Raw genomic sequence first — 18,702 nt, 5'->3', positions numbered from 1 at the left:
GCGAGACAGCTGAAACCTTTCAGGAATAGCTGAACAAGGGAAACACTTGTGATTTTTTTGTTGTTGTTGTTTCCAGTATTAAAATACTGGGTTAACAAGGTGCAGCAGATCTTATATTTTCTTTTCTTTTTCCCTTTTGAGATTTTCCTTTCAAGGGGAGGGGATGACTTAGTCCTTCCAACACTAACCACACCTAGAGGAGAGAAAGCATGAGAGCTACAAATTTGAAGCATTTCATTCTTTATTGACATGATCTTGGAAGGAGGACAGGTCCTTCCTGTAGTGCTTCATTAGAATAAACATTTTGTATGCTTATCGGTACAGCAAGCTGTTCGATGGCAGTGAAGAGTCAAACGTTACCTAGGAGTAGTCCCACATGTTTGTTTCCCTGCTTCCGAAACACTGTATTTTGCACGTGGCACATTCAAAAGTGTTCCTTTCCACTGACTTGAAAGAAGCTAAAAACCACTTTGTGGCTGACACCTTTCCTGGCGTGATTCAAGGTGCTGATTCGAGACAGCTGAGTCCAGTCTGAGTTGCTGAGAAGCTCATCCCGCCAGGCTTTGCTGTGCCTGCCAGCTCTGGGGGTAAGTGGGTTCAGGGAGCCAACCTCTTCTGGGTTGATTTTCTCCTAGTTCAGCTTCTTGAGCTGCTCCAGGTGAGAAATCAGATGGGAAGCGGTGCTGATACAGAGGCAGGGCTGGGAGGAAGGGAGGGATGAGGCCCCAGCAGGGCAGGAATTACAGTGACCGAAATGGCTGCGGGACTGTGCGGTGTTTCGGGGCATCCATGTGCTCCCTGCTGACATGGATCCCCAAGTTAAAATTTACATGGGATTCTTGAGATTTCGGTTGAATAACTGCTCCGTCTGGTGTTATCCAGGGTACAGAGTGTGCATGGGAGCTTGGTGAAGCTTTGAGAAGGGCTGGAGTGAATTTGGTGGGGAAATAAGCCAAGGGCCACAGTAACGAGGTCCTGCTGCTTGGCCAGCTCTGATTCCCGGTGCCTGGAAGTGGTAGCAGCAGGTTTTGGTGTGTAAGTAGACACAGGAAGCTCCCCTAGTTGATTCCAGCTGGAGCCCCCGTGGCAGCTTTATTGCTTTTAGATGAGACAACATCAGATCTATGCAAAGTTATACCTTTGACCATCAGACGGAGGGGAAGCTGAGCACACGAGGTTTCACAAGGCAAGCGATGTCTGTGGTGGCTCCTGTAGCCTCCTGCTGCAGGTGAAAAGGCCAATCTGCAGTTGAGCAGGGCTCAGAGGATCTCACCTGATTGTAGGTATTAATCTTTGCATCTCTTAATGCTTGTAAGCTGGATACAGTGTCTTTACTAAATACCTAGTTTCATGTGAGGGTTTGTTGCCAGTTGCAGGTGGATGGAAACACGAATGTGAGGTCACTCTGAAACAATTCGTAAGGTAGCTTTAGTTAGAACGTGCTTATTTTCTTACTTTGCCCAAGACTGTTCTGTTAAAAAAAGAAGTAAAACCTAGCCGGTGAACTTAGTGTTAAAAGGTAGCTCTTTAAGGTGTTCAAAATAGGTAGATATGACATGAGCAGTTAAAAAGAAAGGGTTGTGTTCCTATAGGTGTCTAAGGGGCTGAGTACGAGGACCAGGTGTATCATCTCGCTGTCTGCCCTGGTCTGGGGGCTGCCGCGGGTTGCTGGTTGTTGCCGTGAAATACAAATGTTGGGACTAGGGAAAGCTGCTTGCTCAGGAGAGTCTGGTGCTGATATAGGTGTCCCGGGGTGGTGTTTGGGGAGGGAGGGAGGAAGGGCTGGAGGGCTGGGTGGACTGGGAAATGGCAGAATTGTGTGTCTGGTGGAGTATGTTTTTAGAGACAAGTGCCATGTAACAACTTAAACTTGAGCTGAGTTGGTGAGGAATGGACACGCAACTCTGTTCTTGCAAGAAAACAAGAAAAACCCATGTGGAGGCCTCTATTCTAAGGCTTCAGCAGTGGCTTTTTTAATTATTATTTTTAAAAGATTACCTGTCCTTCATAATGACTGATTTTTTGGTATGAACTCTTCTGATTCCCCTCTGAAATACCTGCCATTGCTTTCTTCTGCATCCTGTGTGTGCTGATGGTCTTTGCCCAGCTGATCCAGTGCGATGGCCCTGCGGAGCATCCTAAAGCGAGCCCTGTGTGGAGGTGGGATGGTCAAACTTGCTTTTGCCAACAGTGTGATTGCTGCTCAGGACCAGTCCCAAGGCTGCTGCCTCCTTCCTAGAAAGCAAATTTTCTGAAAGGATGTGCCTTTGGACTGGTTTGTTTATTAGTTACTGTTGCTACTGTTTAAAAAACACTTGCTCTTGCAGTAAAGCTTTAGCTATCAAACTATCAAAAGCTGTGGCGTACTGCTGCGTGGATGAAGAGACCTTAACCCCCCCCTCCGCTAGTTGAGTTAATAAATTTGTTTTCCTAAACTGCAGCAGCATTCAAAACTGATGATAAGACAGGGAGTTTCATGGGACCACTGGGCGAACTGCTGTCCATTGCTGAGGGGACGTGATGCTTACTGCTGCCAAAATCTGACTCCTTCCCACATCTTATGCATAAAGGCATATGTTTGGGGGTGGTTTCAGAAAGGGAGAACAACAAGATTAGGTTTTTAACTTCCTCTTATCTTTTCTATCTCTGTGCATCTGTATTGCAGTTTTCGGGCTGTACCCAACTCTCTGCAAAACTAACAAATCAGCTGAAGCACCTACTGATAAGGATCAGCCTTGGTAAAGAAACACACTGTGGTAGTTAAAAGGCAGTAAGTATCTCTGTGCTAGCTTGGATGCTGATATTTTTTTTTTTTTTAAAATTCACAAGCACAGCTTTTTAGTACTTACACAGTAGGAATTTGTCAGCTTGCTGGCATTAATGGTCTATTTCAGCTCTTTTCTATAGCCCAGCAGCAAGAGGAGGGGAAAAAGCGTGCTTTGTATGGAGCTGTGTTTGGATCTGTGCTGCAGTGCCCATCTGAACTTGTCTGTGTCTATTTTGTCAGCTTTTACTTCCCCCTAGTAGATGCTAGTCCTTCTTAAACGCGTGGCGTCCCACCATGTGATGCCTGTGCTTGGATCAGGGTTGTGGCTGCCCCTGACCTGAATGAGTTCGCTTGATGATTTTGTTTCTCAAGCTCTTCGCTGCAAACAACATGATCTTTTGGTTTCCTTTTTTTTTTTTTTGTTTTGTTTTTTTTTATTGTTTACTTCTCAATTGATCTGCAGAGGGGTAGGACCAGGACAAAACATCTGGTGTTCCTAATCAGGAATACATGGAAAGAGTTTCAGCTATTGAAAAAGTGACTGGCATTCTTGAAATGGTATGGTTGCATTTATTTGGGTGTGGATATAATCATGTTTCTGTGATACAGTTCCTGCTGAGTCTGAAATGCTAGTGTCAGTAAAGCCAGAAGGGGAAGCCAGACAAAAGCTTGGATAAAAGTCAGAATTTTAGTGCCTCTTACTGATGGTTCATGGGAAAGTAATGATTTTGTGTTTAACTTTTGATTTTCATAAAGCACTGGGCGTATGCTTTTTCCCCCTGAATTACTGTTTGTGAATATATATTTTACAGCCCACAAAACACCAGAAATGGTTGATTTTTGTGCCTAGGTTTCATTCTTCCAGGTAGATCCTTGTTATAGGCTCTGGGCAATGTAATGAAAATGGTGTTTAGCTACAAAGTGTCGATTTCTGCTGCTGTTCACCACGGCAGCCTAACTCCTTGTCTTTCTGAGTTGATGGAGTAGGGAGCTCATCTTCCAGCTTTGCCAGTGCAATGTCTCAGACTTCTCCATCCAGCATGTTTCTTTGCCTTGTGTAGAGCTCAGCAGAGATTTCTTCATGAAAGCTGGAATGTGTTTATACAATATTTTATATATTATTTTAGGCTCCTGCTTGTCCAAATGTAGGCAGATGATTAAGCTCTCCTTCACCATCACTAGAGGATTCGTGAAATTGCTATAGCAGACATAAAGTCAACTGGATCTAAAGCAGTTTGTGTTTTCCCTGCCTGGAAAACCATCCGTCATCAGCTTCTCGGCAAGTGTGGCTACCAAGTTAGAGTGGGCTTTCCAGGCCAGGAGTGTGTTCAGTGGCAGTGCTGAGCTGTAAACCACATTGGCCGAGCACTGATTAACTGAGCCGTGCATAGGTAGGCGATCTTCTGCATTGGAGTCTTTTCTCTGGCAGGTGTTGCAAAAGGGGTGACGTGAGAGGCTCCATCTCTGTGAGAGCTCGGCTCCCGGCAAGCGCAAACCTCCAGCGAAGGCCTCTGCCAGGCTGTGCTGAGGAAATGCTGCCGCAGGAATAAGGCAGCGGTAAGAGCGCTGGGCAAAGCTGCTGAAAAGGAGAGAAGAACCTGCTGCACTAAATCAGAAATCCCCTGGGGACACAGCTCTATAGTTAGCATCTTCAAATGGCATTCCTTTTTTACAGCATCATTGTGCATGGTGCTCTAGAGAGGGAGCAAACGATCTTTAAAACAATCTGCTGGCAACTCAGGCTTGAGTATTTGAGTTTTTCCAGGGCTCTTTTGCTGTGTCACTCGTTCCTTTTATGTTCCAACTCGAAGGTGGTTGTTCTTTCACCATCAAAGTATGTTAAAGCTCTGGTAATGGTGTCTACGCCGAGGATGAGGCGTAGAAGGCAGCAGCCTAGTGTGAAGGAGAGATAACTGCAGAACAATCTTGTTTTGGTGAAATCTGCTGTCTTATCTGTGTGTGATGCAAAGATGGGGCAGCTTTCACAAGGCTTGGAGGCTGTGTGGTGGTATGTTTCTTGTCCTTTATGAAATCTGCCACGTTATTTTGATTAGAACACTAACGTAACTCCTGGCAGCGTCAAATCTTACTGCTAGCAGTGATTTCCCTCCAAAGCTTGGTGTGGTGCTAACAAGCAGAAAGATCTTGTGCGTCCTGTTTGCACGGAGCTTGGAGGACAGTGTGTTCCATGGGAGGTGCCAAGGTAGTGCTGCAGTTGTATATAAGGGGAAGAAGCATTGTATGTGCAAACAAGCTGTTTTTCAGGATGTTAATTTCTGTTTTAGTGCAATAATCGCATGATGATGTTAAGTTCTTTTATATTTGTATATATCTTTTTTATATATATGTATGTGTATGCATATACATGTGTGTGTATGTGTATATTTACTTTCTCTCTCGGGAAAGAGTCCTCATCCTGATGATCTGTGCTTCAATTGCTGCTGTACTCTAAGGTGATCATCTTATGCACCTCCTGTTTGTCCAGTTTCTAGGTGGCAGAGACACAGTGAAGCTCTGTGTGGGGCAAGGAGAGCTGATGGGGGAGCCTTGCGCGTAACCCAGGATGGACTGGCTGTGACGGCGTGCCTTAGCTGGAGAGGTAGTTACGATGAAGAGTTCCTGCAGAGCTGGCCTCCACAGGGAACCACTGAATTCCACATCCTCCACCTTCCATCAAGTCAAACGGTATGAAAAGACTGGCTGGTCCGCCTATAGTTAAGTATTTAGCAACGATTTACACTCCTCCTTACTTTCCTATTGTCTTGTGCGCTAGTCAAATGTTCGGACTAAATTCTTGCTTTCGGATAGCGTTTAAGTGAAGCATTGTAATGGCTTAAGGGCAGAAGTGTTCTTTGACCTTTTTATTTGATAGTGACAACTACAGATCCACTACAGCTGGTACTGTACTTGGAGAAATCTTTGGATTTTTTAGCAAGAGTTGTAAATTAATTTGGGAACATGTCTTTGAAGTAAAACTTAACCTACTATGACAAGCCTTTCTCCAGTTTTCAAACATGCAGTCAGTGGAAATACTGGCAATTGTTGCGGTTTGTCTTACTGTGGAGTAAGTAATTAGATTAGTTTAAGCTCTGATTTTGTATTGCTTGCTCTCCTGTGCCTCTTATTGAGAAGAAATGCACAATTGATTTCAAACACTTGTGCTTATGTGACAATTAAGTGAACGCCTCTCACTGTGTCTCGTTATAGGAACATCATACAGAACAACTTGTCCTTATGCAAATGCAAGAACATGCCAGTGTGTTTGAGTTCAAGATACTTGAAAATATATGTACCTTTTTTTTTTTTTTTCTTTTTCTGAAACCAAGACTCTTTAAACTTTGTCAGTCTGGAAGAAGAGAGCCAGCTTTCTGTTTTCCAAAAGCTGCGTGGGTTTAAAGCAAACCTTAACCTTTGTTATTTGTGGTTGTGTAGACAGTGTATACTTGCTATGTTAGTCTCATGGTAATTCAGCGCTGGAAAAGACTTCCTGGGTCACCCAGCTCCCTGCTTTCCCAAGCAGTATCTTGTAATCCCTTTTGTAAGCTTAGTCCAGCCTAAAAACAATTACATCTTTTCTTCTCTTCTCCTGTAGATTAAGCCATTACTGAAGATGACAGATCTAGCTGTGCAATTAGGAACCTTCTTTTGATTCCCAGACTGGAAATTCATGCCAGTTTATATACTCACTTGAGCTTGCGTTCCTCTTTTTCTTCTTTTGCATAAGGACCACTTCTTGTTTTCACCGGTTTATGTCTTTTGCTGTATTCTGTAAAATGCGGTTGTCTACCCTCACCTGTGGTTTTGCTGTGCTAAATGACCCAAGTGTTATCTAGTAGCTTCTTTTGAATAATAACCGTCATCGTCGTTCTCGGTGTGGATGAATCTCCTCTGAGTCATGTCAAAAAGTGTGTGCTGCACTCCAGAGCAGGTCTGGCAGGAGGGCTTTTCACTGCTGCCGTGAACGTGTCACAGAATCACCTTGGCTTACCTCTGTTTCACGGATGTGTCTGTGGTGGCCAATGCACCTTTCTTAGTGACCTCCAAAACTTCTTCGTGTTCAGCTTGCTGCTGCATCACCACCTGGATTTCAAAACTCTCCTCAATTTCTGTTACTCGTGCTTTGTGCCTCTGCTGTTTTGGAGATGCCTTCATTTCTGTGGGTGCACTTGTATTTGTGCTGAGGTCGTTCCTAAAAAAATCAGATGTTCCCAAGGCTGATTCTTGAGGCATGCCTTCGGTTTCCACGCTGGTATTTTCTTATTCAGCATCACCTGGGGCTGTCTGCTGCTGAGCCAGCTCCTTTGTCTGTTTCCCATTCCTCTGCCAATCTGTCTCAACCAGTAAATCTCCTTGTGCCTTCCGAAGGCCATGTAAGATGTAGTGCATTTCTCTAAAGAGATCCCTTTTTTTGGAGAACCTTCAGGTTAGTCTGGCATATTGAACGATTCCCTCTCCCCCCCTTTCTCTGTGTCGCCTTAATCCTCTTTGCTTGCGAGGCACCTTTATATTGAAGTCAGACTGCCAGGCCTGGAGAGGCTGCAATCTCTCTCCCTTCTCTTTCGCTCTGCAGTGCCACTTCCAATGTGCCACTTGTTTTATGAACTCATACTGTTGCCTTTCAAAAGGTTTATAAATCTTGCTTCTTGGCCTGCAGTTCATAAGCCTGTATATTTTGGATTCTAAAACTGAGATGAGCCAATCCTCGCAATTTTCATGAAGCTTTTTAATCATCTCCTTGCTGGTGTTCGTGTTCAAATTAATGCCTGGGCTTTTTTCCTCATGGTCACCCTTACCACCCCTCTTGAAAAATGATGCCAAGTCAAATATGGTCTGTGCTGTACCTAGAGTACTCTTAGTCTCTGCCCTGACCTTGGTTGCAGCCCTGTTTCTCACCCTGTCCTGAAGAACCTTTTACTATTCCTTTGTTTTTAAATATTCCTTTGTTTTTAAATATCTCTGCAGTGACTTAAGACTGCACCAGTTCTCACGTTTATTCCTAGACTTTTTGGTCTCTAAGATACAAGTTTCCAAGTGACGCGACCTGGTGACTTGAAGCCTGTGTCTGCTTCTTGTATCCTTCCTGAAGAAGGAACGTGTTAATTGGAGTTTCCTCGGTTCTTCTTCGGGATGTGTTCTTAATAACGAAAACACCTTTTGACTTCTGGAGAATGCCTGCTGGGTTGCTCTGTCTGCAGTGAAATCCTCTGCACTGCAGCGCAGGTGACTTCATGAACCAGTTCCTTTTGGTCTTGAGTTTCAAAAGAACAACCTGATGACTTGCTTTCAGATCTACTTTTGCTTATTCTTTCTTTTGAACTCTGAGTCTCTTAACGATAGTGCCATCCAAGGTTAATTTCTGCAACCTTTCATGTGTTCTCATTATGTATGCACAAAACCAAAGAATAAAAAGCATCACTTTGTGTTGGTTCATTAACTGTTTGAAGACATTTGGTACGCCATGATATTAAGAAAGGCCTTGGTCCTCTTGCAGTTAATAAATTAGAAAACAAATGTTAAATCAAGAAAGAAGAAACATTTCCAGAAGGAAATGCGTCACTTATCTGTGCTTCTCTGGGCAGCTTTCAGCAGAAGCCCCATAAAGTCACCACTCTTTTTCTTACTGTCCTTCTGTGATTTCTTCTCATCTTAGCCTGTTACACCACAGGCATGTGTGCTATCCCATCATCTTTGAGCTGCATGTTTCTGGAGCAGCTTATAAACTTGCATGCCAAATCTTCCCGTTTATTTTGTTCCCTTCTGCTTTATGTGATCCCTGTGTCATCTGTAGTATGGTTGGGAAGCAGGGAGCATGGGTTTGAGCTTCCTCAGGTTCAACAAAGAATTGCTTCTACATTGCTCGCTTCACAGTAAGTGCTTTTATACAAGACTGGCAAAGGCACTTCTTCCTGTGTAAATTTAGAAAGTAGCTGATGTTACTGTGCTTTATGCTGAAGGGCATATATGTGTGTGCATTTATGTTAAATGTGTTCAAAACTTATTAATGGGTGGGAGCCCTCAAACTGGAGTAGCCTGTGCACTGGGCTTGGATGTGCAATCTGTCACCTGAAACCCCAGCTTGGCGAAGATGATGGATTTTATGCGTGACGGATTTTATAGCTGATCCTGCGTGCAGCTATATTTGGGTGTTGTCTCCCCCAAAGTCCGCTCATTTGAACACCCGATGTGGGTGAACAAGCGGTGGGGAATCCAACATTAAGAGTTAGATGCCTCTTTTGCATTTAGCTCAGCTCTTTTGGGCCAGCTCTGCCCCACATGCTCAGCTTGCTCCCGTTTCTCCCCAGGCTGGCTGCTCAAGCGGAGAGCGCTGCTTCAGCAGTCAGATACCTTCTGCCTACCTTCCAAGCCCGTGATAATCCTTGCTTGCTCTCCGATTGATCCAAGAGGCAGTTTTGCAGGCGTTGAGCAGTGGGTCGGGAGCGGTTCCTTTAATATGAATTTACTGCTGCAAGGGAGTGGGTTTACTAGAAATGGGATGCCTCCGGAGGCAGCTGCTGAAGTCGAACCCGCCCCTGGTCTGGAGCATCGCGCTTCCCAACCCGCCTTTCTCTGAGCTTGGACACTTGCCACGTGCCAGAACAAGTTCCAGTGAGTAGCAGAGCGTCTTCCATCCTGGCTGCTCGGCTGGGACTTTCCCACCCCAGCAGAATCCATGGAATGCCTTTGAAGCAGCTCTCTGTCTGCTTTGCCTTGTCCCGGCAGTGCAAAGGGGATGGAAATGGTTCTGGAGATTGAGCCCAAAGGACCCACCAAGTCCTTCCAGAAATAACAAGTGGTTGACCATAGTTTAACTTGCATTCAGTACTTGTCCTTCATAATTGTCAGCGTCCTTTACAGAGGAGCTAAGCTCTACAGACAGGGAAGTGGGATGCTGGGGAAGAGAAATGCCTTGCCAGAGGTTATGCTTGGTGTGGGTTTTTATTGTTGTTGGTTTTTTGTTTTGGGTTGTTTTTTTTTCTTCTGCCTTGTGTTAGTATGTCCTGAGGGTTTTTTCAGAGTTGTAGTTGGCACTGCATGTGCAGTCAGCAACGCTAGGAACTTCTGTCGATTGGAGTTAGTGTTTACAAAAATAAATTCCCAGGAAACTTTGGGGTTTTGATTGAAATTTTCACCTTAATAAAATCTTCTGGTGCTTCGCCCAAGAAGCTTGCAGTGTGAATATGCTATTTGAGCAGGTTACACTTTTTGTTGTTGTTGTTCTTGCTGGCCAGAGGAAATCTTTTGGCTTCAGAGGTCATCATGAGAGTCCCTGACCCAGGTGCAGCAAGGGGTGTCTAGGCTCTCTGTGGTCCTTAAACGGAGTTGTGAAAATTGAGCCTTTCTGGTAGTTTTTCCTCCAACTGTGGAGCTTCTGCTAAAGCAAATATATTATTTTTTCAGGCTGCTGTGATTTAGAAGATGCATAAATACAAAAGGATGCAGGAAGATTCCAGCCAGCTTGGCACAGTAGCTTGTGGCCCTTCCCTTCAGTAGGGAGAGGAAGGGTGCGTGCGTGTCTGCGCATGTATAAAGACATATATTTCTATATCAATCCTGTGTAGTAACTAACTTGATAACAACTGTAGTGGAAACAAGCTGTAGTTACGACTTGCAAAAACAGCAATGTCATTCCAGAAGTGCAAGTATCCTGTTTTTCAGACATGGCTGATTAGAAATAGAAAAACTGGCCCTTTTATTTCATCAGCTTAAGGATGGAATAACAGTATAAAGGCAGCACTGCTAGTTGTTTTAGTGCTGATCATTCCTGGCAGAATTATCTCTTATCAGCAATTTAAAACCGCATGTTTGGGGTTGAAAACCTTTTATGCTTACTCCAGGAACTTCTGAAGAGTCATTGTCTCTAAAGATAAAATTAGAAAGCTCGGTAACTTAAAGGGTGGAGGAAAGCAAACAGAATTTTTCTGGAATTAAGTATTAGGGAATTATCGATGACTTCACCTTTTAACAACTATTTTTGGTGTTTTTAAATATTTAAAAACTTACCTGCAGCTGCCACAATTCTGTGCTTGCCAGCACTGAAATGTTGCAGAAGTAAGGTAGTCTGTGGGTGGGGACTGGGCTCCGGTTCATCTTCAAAGCAATTTCTGCTAGGAAGCCTAGTTCTAATTCTAGGAGCTAGAAATGCAATGCGCTGCTGACGTGCAGGGAAGAAGCTATGTTTGCCTAAAAGTTTGTTCTTAATGTTCACAGCAAAGTTTACGTGGGGTGGGGACCCAATTTTTCCAAGTGACACTTTCAGGTAAGGTCCATTACTAACATTACTTTTAAAATTGAAGTTCTCTTCCCTGCTACCCAAAAACAGGGAGGCAGGTGGCACTGCGATTCAGCTGCCTGGGTGGAGTTAGCAGCACTCTTTATAGCTGTCTGAAGTTATTAAATGAAGGTTTTCTTTGAATCTGGACCCATTAAAACAGTGCAATGAACTGAATGCTGAATTCAAATGAGGCAATTATTCTGGCAGTAAAACTTCTGACTAAGGCATAATTTTGTTATGTAAATTATAACTTTTCAACCTTAAATGGTATTGTTGGCCGAGCCAGAGACTAACTGAAACATAGGAGGAAATATAACATTAAATGAGAAATCTGTAATAGGTGAGGCATAACTCTACCCTTTGTCTTTCTCCATAGACCAGAAATAGCTGGGAGCAGCTGAACCAACTTTGCTGGCTAAACATGTCCTCTAAGCATGTTGGGGTAACCAGTTTGGTCCTGTTTTCATTCGAATAATACCTGGTCTCACCTTCGTTTGCAGCTTCTCTTAATGAATGGTGTTGAACTGATTGTCCTGCTGGATTCCTGAAAACTGCTTGAAGAAAGCCTTTTGAAAACACGTTCAGCTCATCTTTCAAACACCCTGGCATAAAGTCTCATGAATGAAATTTGATCTTCTGCTCCTAGCTCATGAGGTTTCAATGTGCAAAGTCGTGTATGTAATTGTATTCACCTCTTCTCCCCAGGATGCAGTGGTGGGCAGCCATGGGAGCTTTTCACTCTCTAGTCTGAAAAGCTCCGCTCCGAAACGTCTGTCTGGAAGGGGAAGGGAGGGCTGCAGGCACCGTCCTCTGCAGCAGCTTGCTGCGGTGGTTCACCTGCTGCCCTTCTGGGCTGGGCTCTGGCCTGAGCACACTGGTGGCCTGAGCCTGCTTAGCTGTAAAGTGCCACCGAGATGAGGCAGACCCTATTGAAAATGAGGCTGAAGCAAACCACAGTGGCCTTGATTTCCCACTGTCTTTTATTCATCTGTTTCAGCACCCTGAAGTTCTATTTTTATCAGATTATTTTAGTTTTTAGCATCCAACTGAGAAGGCAAACAAAACAGCTCGGTTGCATTTTGCAGAGGAGACTAAACTGGGAGGTGACCCAATTCCAACAAGAGCTGGAATTAGCACGTAGAAGACATGGGGAGAGAATTAACCCAGGGACTAGGTAGGCGTGTATCCGTGGTAATGGGAGCTCTCTTATCCCCATGGCCTGTAGGTAAAGTGCAGATGGTTTTGGCACTGTCTGGTTGCAAGAGCGAGGTGATGATCTCTATAAAATCAGGAGGGGAGAGAAGGTAACGGCATCCTTGGCAGCATCTGCCTCCTGGCCTTCACTGCACGGGACCGAAGGGGTCCCCTGGGTTTCATGCACACTCGTAGAAAGGTGAACTAAGCCCTTCCTCTTGAGGTGCCTCCCCAAACCTCTCTGCCTGCACTTGTCACCCATCCCTTCAGTGTTTACTGCTAGGGCCAGAAAGAGGAACCAAAATCTCAAGCAAAAGCAGCGGTTAAGCTGTGCTTCCTCTGCTCGGGCAGGGACAGGTGGTGCCTGGCTGAGTTGTTGCCCTCGTATATTTGAGTGTCGTGTTAGCAGTGCAAAGCGGAGCTTCTTGCTTTCAGAGCCTTCCCTCGGCTGGCTCTGGTGCTGTCTGGCTCAGCTCCCCGTTCTGCCGTCAGCTACTCTGGAGGGTTGACAGCCCTGGCTGATCCGTGGGGCAGGGCGGCCTGGAAGGTCCCCGCGCTGTGCCCCAGGTTGCTTGTACAGTGCGTCCGTGTGCGTTCCTGGTCAGCATCTGCTGTTATAACCTCCCTCTCACAGCCATCCTGCGCACTCCGGCAGGTCTGCTCGAGGGGTGGGTGAGCTGGGTTCCCTCCTCCTCCTCTGCCGACCCCACGGGCCCTCTGCGGAGTATCTGCGAGGGCGTCTCGAGGTAGGTGTGTCCTGGTTGCGCTGCGGCACGGCAGGGGATAGCCCAGCTGGACTCTGGCTGCATCTGTCCGATACAAACCTATCGTGTGTCAACTCCAGGTGTTAAAACTATAAATTTGTCCGACTTTATAGAAGTTACGGCTTGAGGTTTTTGATTAAAACCTGTTTTTAGGCTAGAAACACAATACTAAAGCAATTGTGTTGGTGGTGGCTGTCAAGGGAAATATATTCAGTGTCTGAATGTGTCCGTATCAGCTCATGATAAATGTGGCATTGAACCTGCTGTTCTTAAACTAGCAAGCACAGATTATCCCTGTTTCAGAAAGGAGGCCTTTTAATGTAGCGATTCAAAGATTACCATGGAAACATAATCTATAGTTAGTTCTGTAATATGCTTATGCGATACTCCTGGGAGAAGAGCCTGAAGTCTCCTGATAATTGCATCCTATGTGGCAGTGCCCTCAGCTTTTGCTTTTTTTTTTTGAGCTTTGAATTGAAGATTACTGCGAAGGTGTAACAGAAAGGAGGCGTTGAGTGCCTGGGACTGCCGCTGCTGCTGTAATGTCAGCAGCGTCCAAGTGTCTCCTTCACAGCTCTTAAATTCTTAGCCATAAAAACACGCACTTGAAAGTGGTTCTCTTCAGCCGTACGTGATGCCTCTGTCATTTTTTGGGGGGGAGCATCTGATGTGTAGCATAAGGACCCTTATGGGAAAGTACACCGAATCTGCTGTTATTGTTATGCTAAAGGATAGGTTTCATTTCGCGTGGTATTAGGAGGTTAAATATCTGCTGGGACCTGGGTGGATATAATTACACTTGCTAATTTCCCTCTTCAGCTTTTCTGTACTTCAGGTATTGAGAAGAACATATCTCTCTCTGTCTGGTAGCTAATGTCGAGATAAACCCTTTGACTGACGTGTACCTTACAACTGAATTTAGAACTGAACAGACAGAAGGATGGCTGTAACTCTAGAATGAACCACCAGCGATGTTTGCACAATGGATATAACTTAAGTGGTAGGATTTCTCCTTGCAACTCCCTGGAAACAGATTTCTCTAACGGGAAGATCTCTGCTATCCTTAAGATATTGCAAGAAGTTCTCCAAGGGTGGATGTTGCGGCCTTGGTTGCTGCTTTTCCTTTCTCATGTGGTTCTTTTCGAGGTGTGGGCTGCTTGACGTGGAGTAGGAGGTGTGCTGGTGCCTACTGTGGGCCACCTTCTCTAATTCCAAGCAGGCATATTTTGCAATTATAACTTCTTCCTTTTCTGTTTTTCTAGGGTTTCTGGTATGCACTTAAAGCCATATCTCAAGTTACAGAAGAAAGAGCGATCTCCAGAAATAAGCCAGGATTCCCTGAGAGGCCCACCTATGAGCCATCAGAGATCAGCACAAGAAGAAAAATACACCAACTGCACCAAACTGAGTGTTTTCCCAAAACCCTCCCTCGTGACTCCAACTCGAAAGCTTCTGGGGATTATTTATCCAAATACTATGTGCAATATGAATGGGAAAGGTCCAGCAGATGGTCCGAGTGCAAGGGAAAAGAAGAACGCCCTGTCTGCAACGATCCACCAGGGAGAAGAAGGGGAAGGGCCTCTGGATGTCTGGGCTGTAGTGAAACCTGGCAATACGAAGGAGAAGATCGCGTTCTTTGCGGCCCAGCAATGCAGCAGCAACACCCGGCTAGCCTCTATGAAAATTAAAAGCACGTGGGATATTGACGGAAGAACAGCTAAACGCAGGAAAAAATCAGTAGATCTTAAAAAAGCCAAAATTCAACTGGAAAGAATGAGGGAGGCGAATGCCAGGTGCTCCCAGCCGGAGCCTTTTGTCTGTGGCATCGAGCACTGTTCGGTGCATTATGTGAACGACAATGGTGAGGGTGTGTTCCCGGGCCGGTCCCTCTCGGTGATAGAGATGGTAGCTTTCCTGGAGCAACGAGCAAGCGCTTTACTGGTAGACTGTGCTAAAACCTGCATGCCTGCTTCTACTACGAGGCTTAGTGCTCAGCCTAAAGGTGCGCTTCCCAGCTCGGACCCTTTCTCCGCTGCCGGGGCGTGCGAGGTACATGCAGAGAGGGGACCTTGCAGCAGTAGCGAGCAGCAGCAGAGCGAGCCCGTGCGTGTGCTGGACATGGTGGCCAAGCTGGAGTCAGAGTGCCTGAGGCGCCAGAGCGAGCGGGAGGCCGGGAGCCTCTCGCGGAACAACAGCTTCCGCAGAAACGTCGGGAGGGTGCTCCTGGCGAACGGCACCCAGCCCGAGGGAGAGGCAGGGAAGGTCTCCTCGGGGGTCCTGGCTCCAGGGGATGGCTTGGAGGAGGCAGGAGTAGCAGAGGCCGGGTACGGGGGACAGTGCAGTCCTCTGGGTGACACGGAGCTGTGGGATGGCGCTGCCGCTGCTCGGCAGCCTTTTCTTTCTGGGCTGGATACTCGGATGGGGAATGTGAATTCGGGACTTGCTCATGCAGTGTTGGCAATAACCGCTGGCAGGAGCGATTCTGACACGCGAATTGAGCCTCCCAGACCTCTGCCATCTGCGTGTCCAGCTGCTGCCAGGTTGCCACCAGATTCCTTGCAGAGCAAGAATGCGACTGTTGATTGTACGTCAAAAGAGCCTGTAATTTTCCCAAAGCAGAGTCTGCACCCTGCTAGGAAGGAGCCCTTATGCATCAGTATATCGGTCACCAAGACTGAGAAAGGATGCAGGAAAGAGAAGGTCTCTAACTCCAGTTCTAGTGAAGATCCGCTCCCTGGGAGGCTGTTTTTTCTCCAGGCTGACCAGCCCGCTATTCACGAGCAACAGCCGCTACGGGGAAGTACCCAAGAAAAGCCAGGAGAAATAGCCCAAAATGAGGATGCTTTGGCATCTGACAGGTCGTGCGTCAGAAACAGCGTCCCTACAGAGCCATCTGCCCCTTCTGTTCCTCCGACGGAAGGGGCTTTGCAAGTACTTGATGCTTCCTGCTTAAAAAGGCAGGTTTCACATGACTTTCTGGAGACCAGGTTTAAAATTCAGCAGCTTTTGGAGCCTCAGCAGTATATGGCCTTCCTGCCTCACCACATCATAGTGAAGATTTTTGGATTGCTTCCTACTAGGAGTCTGGTTGCCCTAAAATGCACTTGCTACTACTTCAAATTCATCATTGAATACTACAACATCAGGCCAGCAGACTCCCGCTGGGTCCGCGATCCTCGCTACAGAGAAGACCCTTGCAAGCAGTGCAAGAAGAAGTACGTGAAAGGGGACGTATCGCTGTGCCGGTGGCATCCCAAACCATACTGTCAAGCTTTACCCTACGGGCCCGGGTACTGGATGTGCTGTCACCGGTCTCAGAAGGGCATCCCGGGCTGTAAGTTAGGTCTCCATGACAATCACTGGGTTCCTGCCTGCCACAGCTTTAACCGTGCTATTCATAAGAAAAACAGAGGAGCGGGAGCCGAAGCGGAAGAGGAATATTAGTGCACATACACTTTCCTGCGAGATTGTTCGGGGTAGGAGGAGATTCTCATGCCTTGTGCTGTTTACAGTGTATATAATTGTCGTGTTTTTTTTTCACAGGGCTATGAAACTGCACATACTTAAACACAAGAGCCTTTACCTTTTAGATTAAAGATAGCTTTTAGTCCATCTATGTAAATAACACTATAAAAACTAATTGTACATACAGAGTCTACAGCTGGCTGAACAACGTAATCACTACAATGCAGCTATGATAGTGTTGCGGCTATAGTTGTGTGTGTTTTTAAGTGTCTTGTTTCAAAAAATCTGTATATCCTGTATAATATATGAATGTTTCTGAGAAGAAACTCTAAATAGGTAAAGGTCAACTTGTTGAAAGAATCTTCAGACAACTTAACTGGACAACCTTAAAATTAGACTAGAACCAGATCCATTATAGTAGTGCGGCAGTGGAAAAAAAAAAAAAAAAAAGAGAGGAATATTATTGTATAGCCAAAATATAAAAAGTTCTTGTCTACCTTACCCTTGTTGTCTGGTTGGTTTTTTTTGTTGGTTTGTGTTGGCTTTTTTTTTTTTTTTTACTTAAATAAATCATGCATTCTGGATCGGCCTTGCCCCACTTTCTCGTGTGAAAATTTTGCCCCAAAATAAAACCATTAAAAAATGTGTGGCAGAAACTTGGTACTGTGCTGTCGTTCAGACTTGCAGTGTGCTTCCTGTAGAAAACTAGTCCTCCTACGAAAGAAAGAAAGAAACAAAAGCCCCCAAAGCTGCGTTATGTGGAGAACTCCCTGCTGTAACACTCACCAATCCCAGCTTTTCCTTTCCCTCCCAGCAGCCTTGTGCATGGCAGAGGCTCCTGTTGCCTGCAAGGCTGGTGTGTAAGACTTCCAGGGGCCTCCCTGCTTTCGAGTCCTGCTTCCCAGCTCTTAGGCCGGGCCCACAGCTGCACCCTGGATGCTCGAGGGTGAAGCGTGGGTCCGGCAGGGTGAAAGCAGAGTTGCCTTGGGAAGCTTTGCTGTCTGTGGTATATGGATTTTTTCCCTTGCAAGAGGAATCCTTGCGTTGCCTTGCCCTGCTCTGCCTCTGGCATCTTGTTTCTGAGGTGCGAGTTGGTGCTTTCAGAGGGGAGTTGTGAATGTTTGTGTCAGAAGTGCAGACGAACGGGTAATTCCTCGAACTCTGAATGGGAGCCGAGCATGGCATCTATTCGAGTATTTCCTCGAAGACACTCCTCTCCTGCCATGCTGTGTTCCAGCCTCCAGCTACAGCCCTCCTTGCTCGCTGCACCAGGGTGGGCACTTTGGAAGTCCGGGAATAGACCCCGGGCCACCCAGCAGCACCTTCGGTTCCTGGGAGCAGAGTAAGCGGGGAGCAGCCTTTCTGCAGGCTACGGGAGCCAAGCGGAGAGCGGCAGTTGTGTCTGCGTTGAGTCCCTCCTCTCCCTGCGCTTCACGCTGTGGCTGTTTTCCTCTGCCCGAGGATGGACCCCTGGCAATCATCACTGCGGCCGAAGCAGACGCCGTCTCTGACCCGGTGCCTGAAGAGCTGGTGCCACCTTCCCCGAGGGCTCACGCGGGGCCTTCCTCAGCCCTGCAGACCCCGGGGGCGCACCTGGGCCAGGGCGAGGGCTCTGTGGGAGCAGCGTCTGGCTGGGGCGGCCGCGCACCGAGCTCGGCCCGCGCTCTCACCTGCGGCGCAAGATCAGCAACGCGCGGACGAGCGAGGAAAGCTGGCGGCTGCGGTGGCCAGGCTGAGCCGCCCGCCTCCCTCCGCTTCGCCCGTGCGCGCCTAAAACCGCGGTGGCATCGCGTGGAGTGACGCACGTCATTTCAGAGCGTGAGGACACAGGGTTTGAAGGCGGGTTATTCTCTCCGTTAACAGCGAGAGGAGAAAACTGAGCTCTTACAGCCTGAAATGGGGGTTTTGTAAGCTCAGGATGTTCATGGTAGACTTAAAAGGGCTGCTGGGGTTTTTTCCTCCCCCCAGCCCCTGCCTTACCTGCCACCCTGGGCGTCAGGCGCCCCTCAGCCAGCTCTGCAATGCAGCAGACATCGTGACAACCACGAGGAATGCCACGAGGAATGACGTTAGAAATCTAAAAGGAGGGCGCAGCTGCCTTGTAATCGGCTGCAAAGAGGGAGAGGAAAAGCAGGAGCCTGCGTTAATTCGTGACTTCATTCTCTAACGGGGCACAGGCTTCACCCAAGCTTCGATCTGCTCTGCCGGCTGCAGGGAGTTTCTGGCAGGAGCTGCCTTGC

The 18,702-nt window shown here is 46.7% G+C and overlaps 1 protein-coding gene across 15 annotated transcripts in view; it reads left to right on the top strand.

Annotated features, from left to right (window-relative positions):
• The window catches only part of FBXO34 (F-box protein 34), a 45,994-nt gene extending 28,948 nt beyond the window's left edge, over window positions 1–17,046 (top strand). For 4 of the 15 annotated variants that reach the window (XM_075104271.1, XM_075104268.1, XM_075104272.1 and 1 more), the window contains 2 exons: window positions 5,253–5,452; window positions 14,260–17,046. In XM_075104271.1, coding sequence (XP_074960372.1) covers window positions 5,376–5,452; window positions 14,260–16,441 — 2,259 coding nt within the window. In that variant the 5' untranslated portion in view covers window positions 5,253–5,375 and the 3' untranslated portion in view covers window positions 16,442–17,046. The other 11 variants (XM_075104279.1, XM_075104273.1, XM_075104280.1 and 8 more) reach the window with 9 other exon arrangements.
• Window positions 17,047–18,702: the final 1,656 nt, after the last annotated feature.

This window comes from Phalacrocorax aristotelis, chromosome 9 (genome assembly GCF_949628215.1).
Source record: "Phalacrocorax aristotelis chromosome 9, bGulAri2.1, whole genome shotgun sequence".
Classification (NCBI taxonomy): domain Eukaryota; kingdom Metazoa; phylum Chordata; class Aves; order Suliformes; family Phalacrocoracidae; genus Phalacrocorax; species Phalacrocorax aristotelis.
This window is presented reverse-complemented; position numbering and strand designations above follow the sequence as displayed.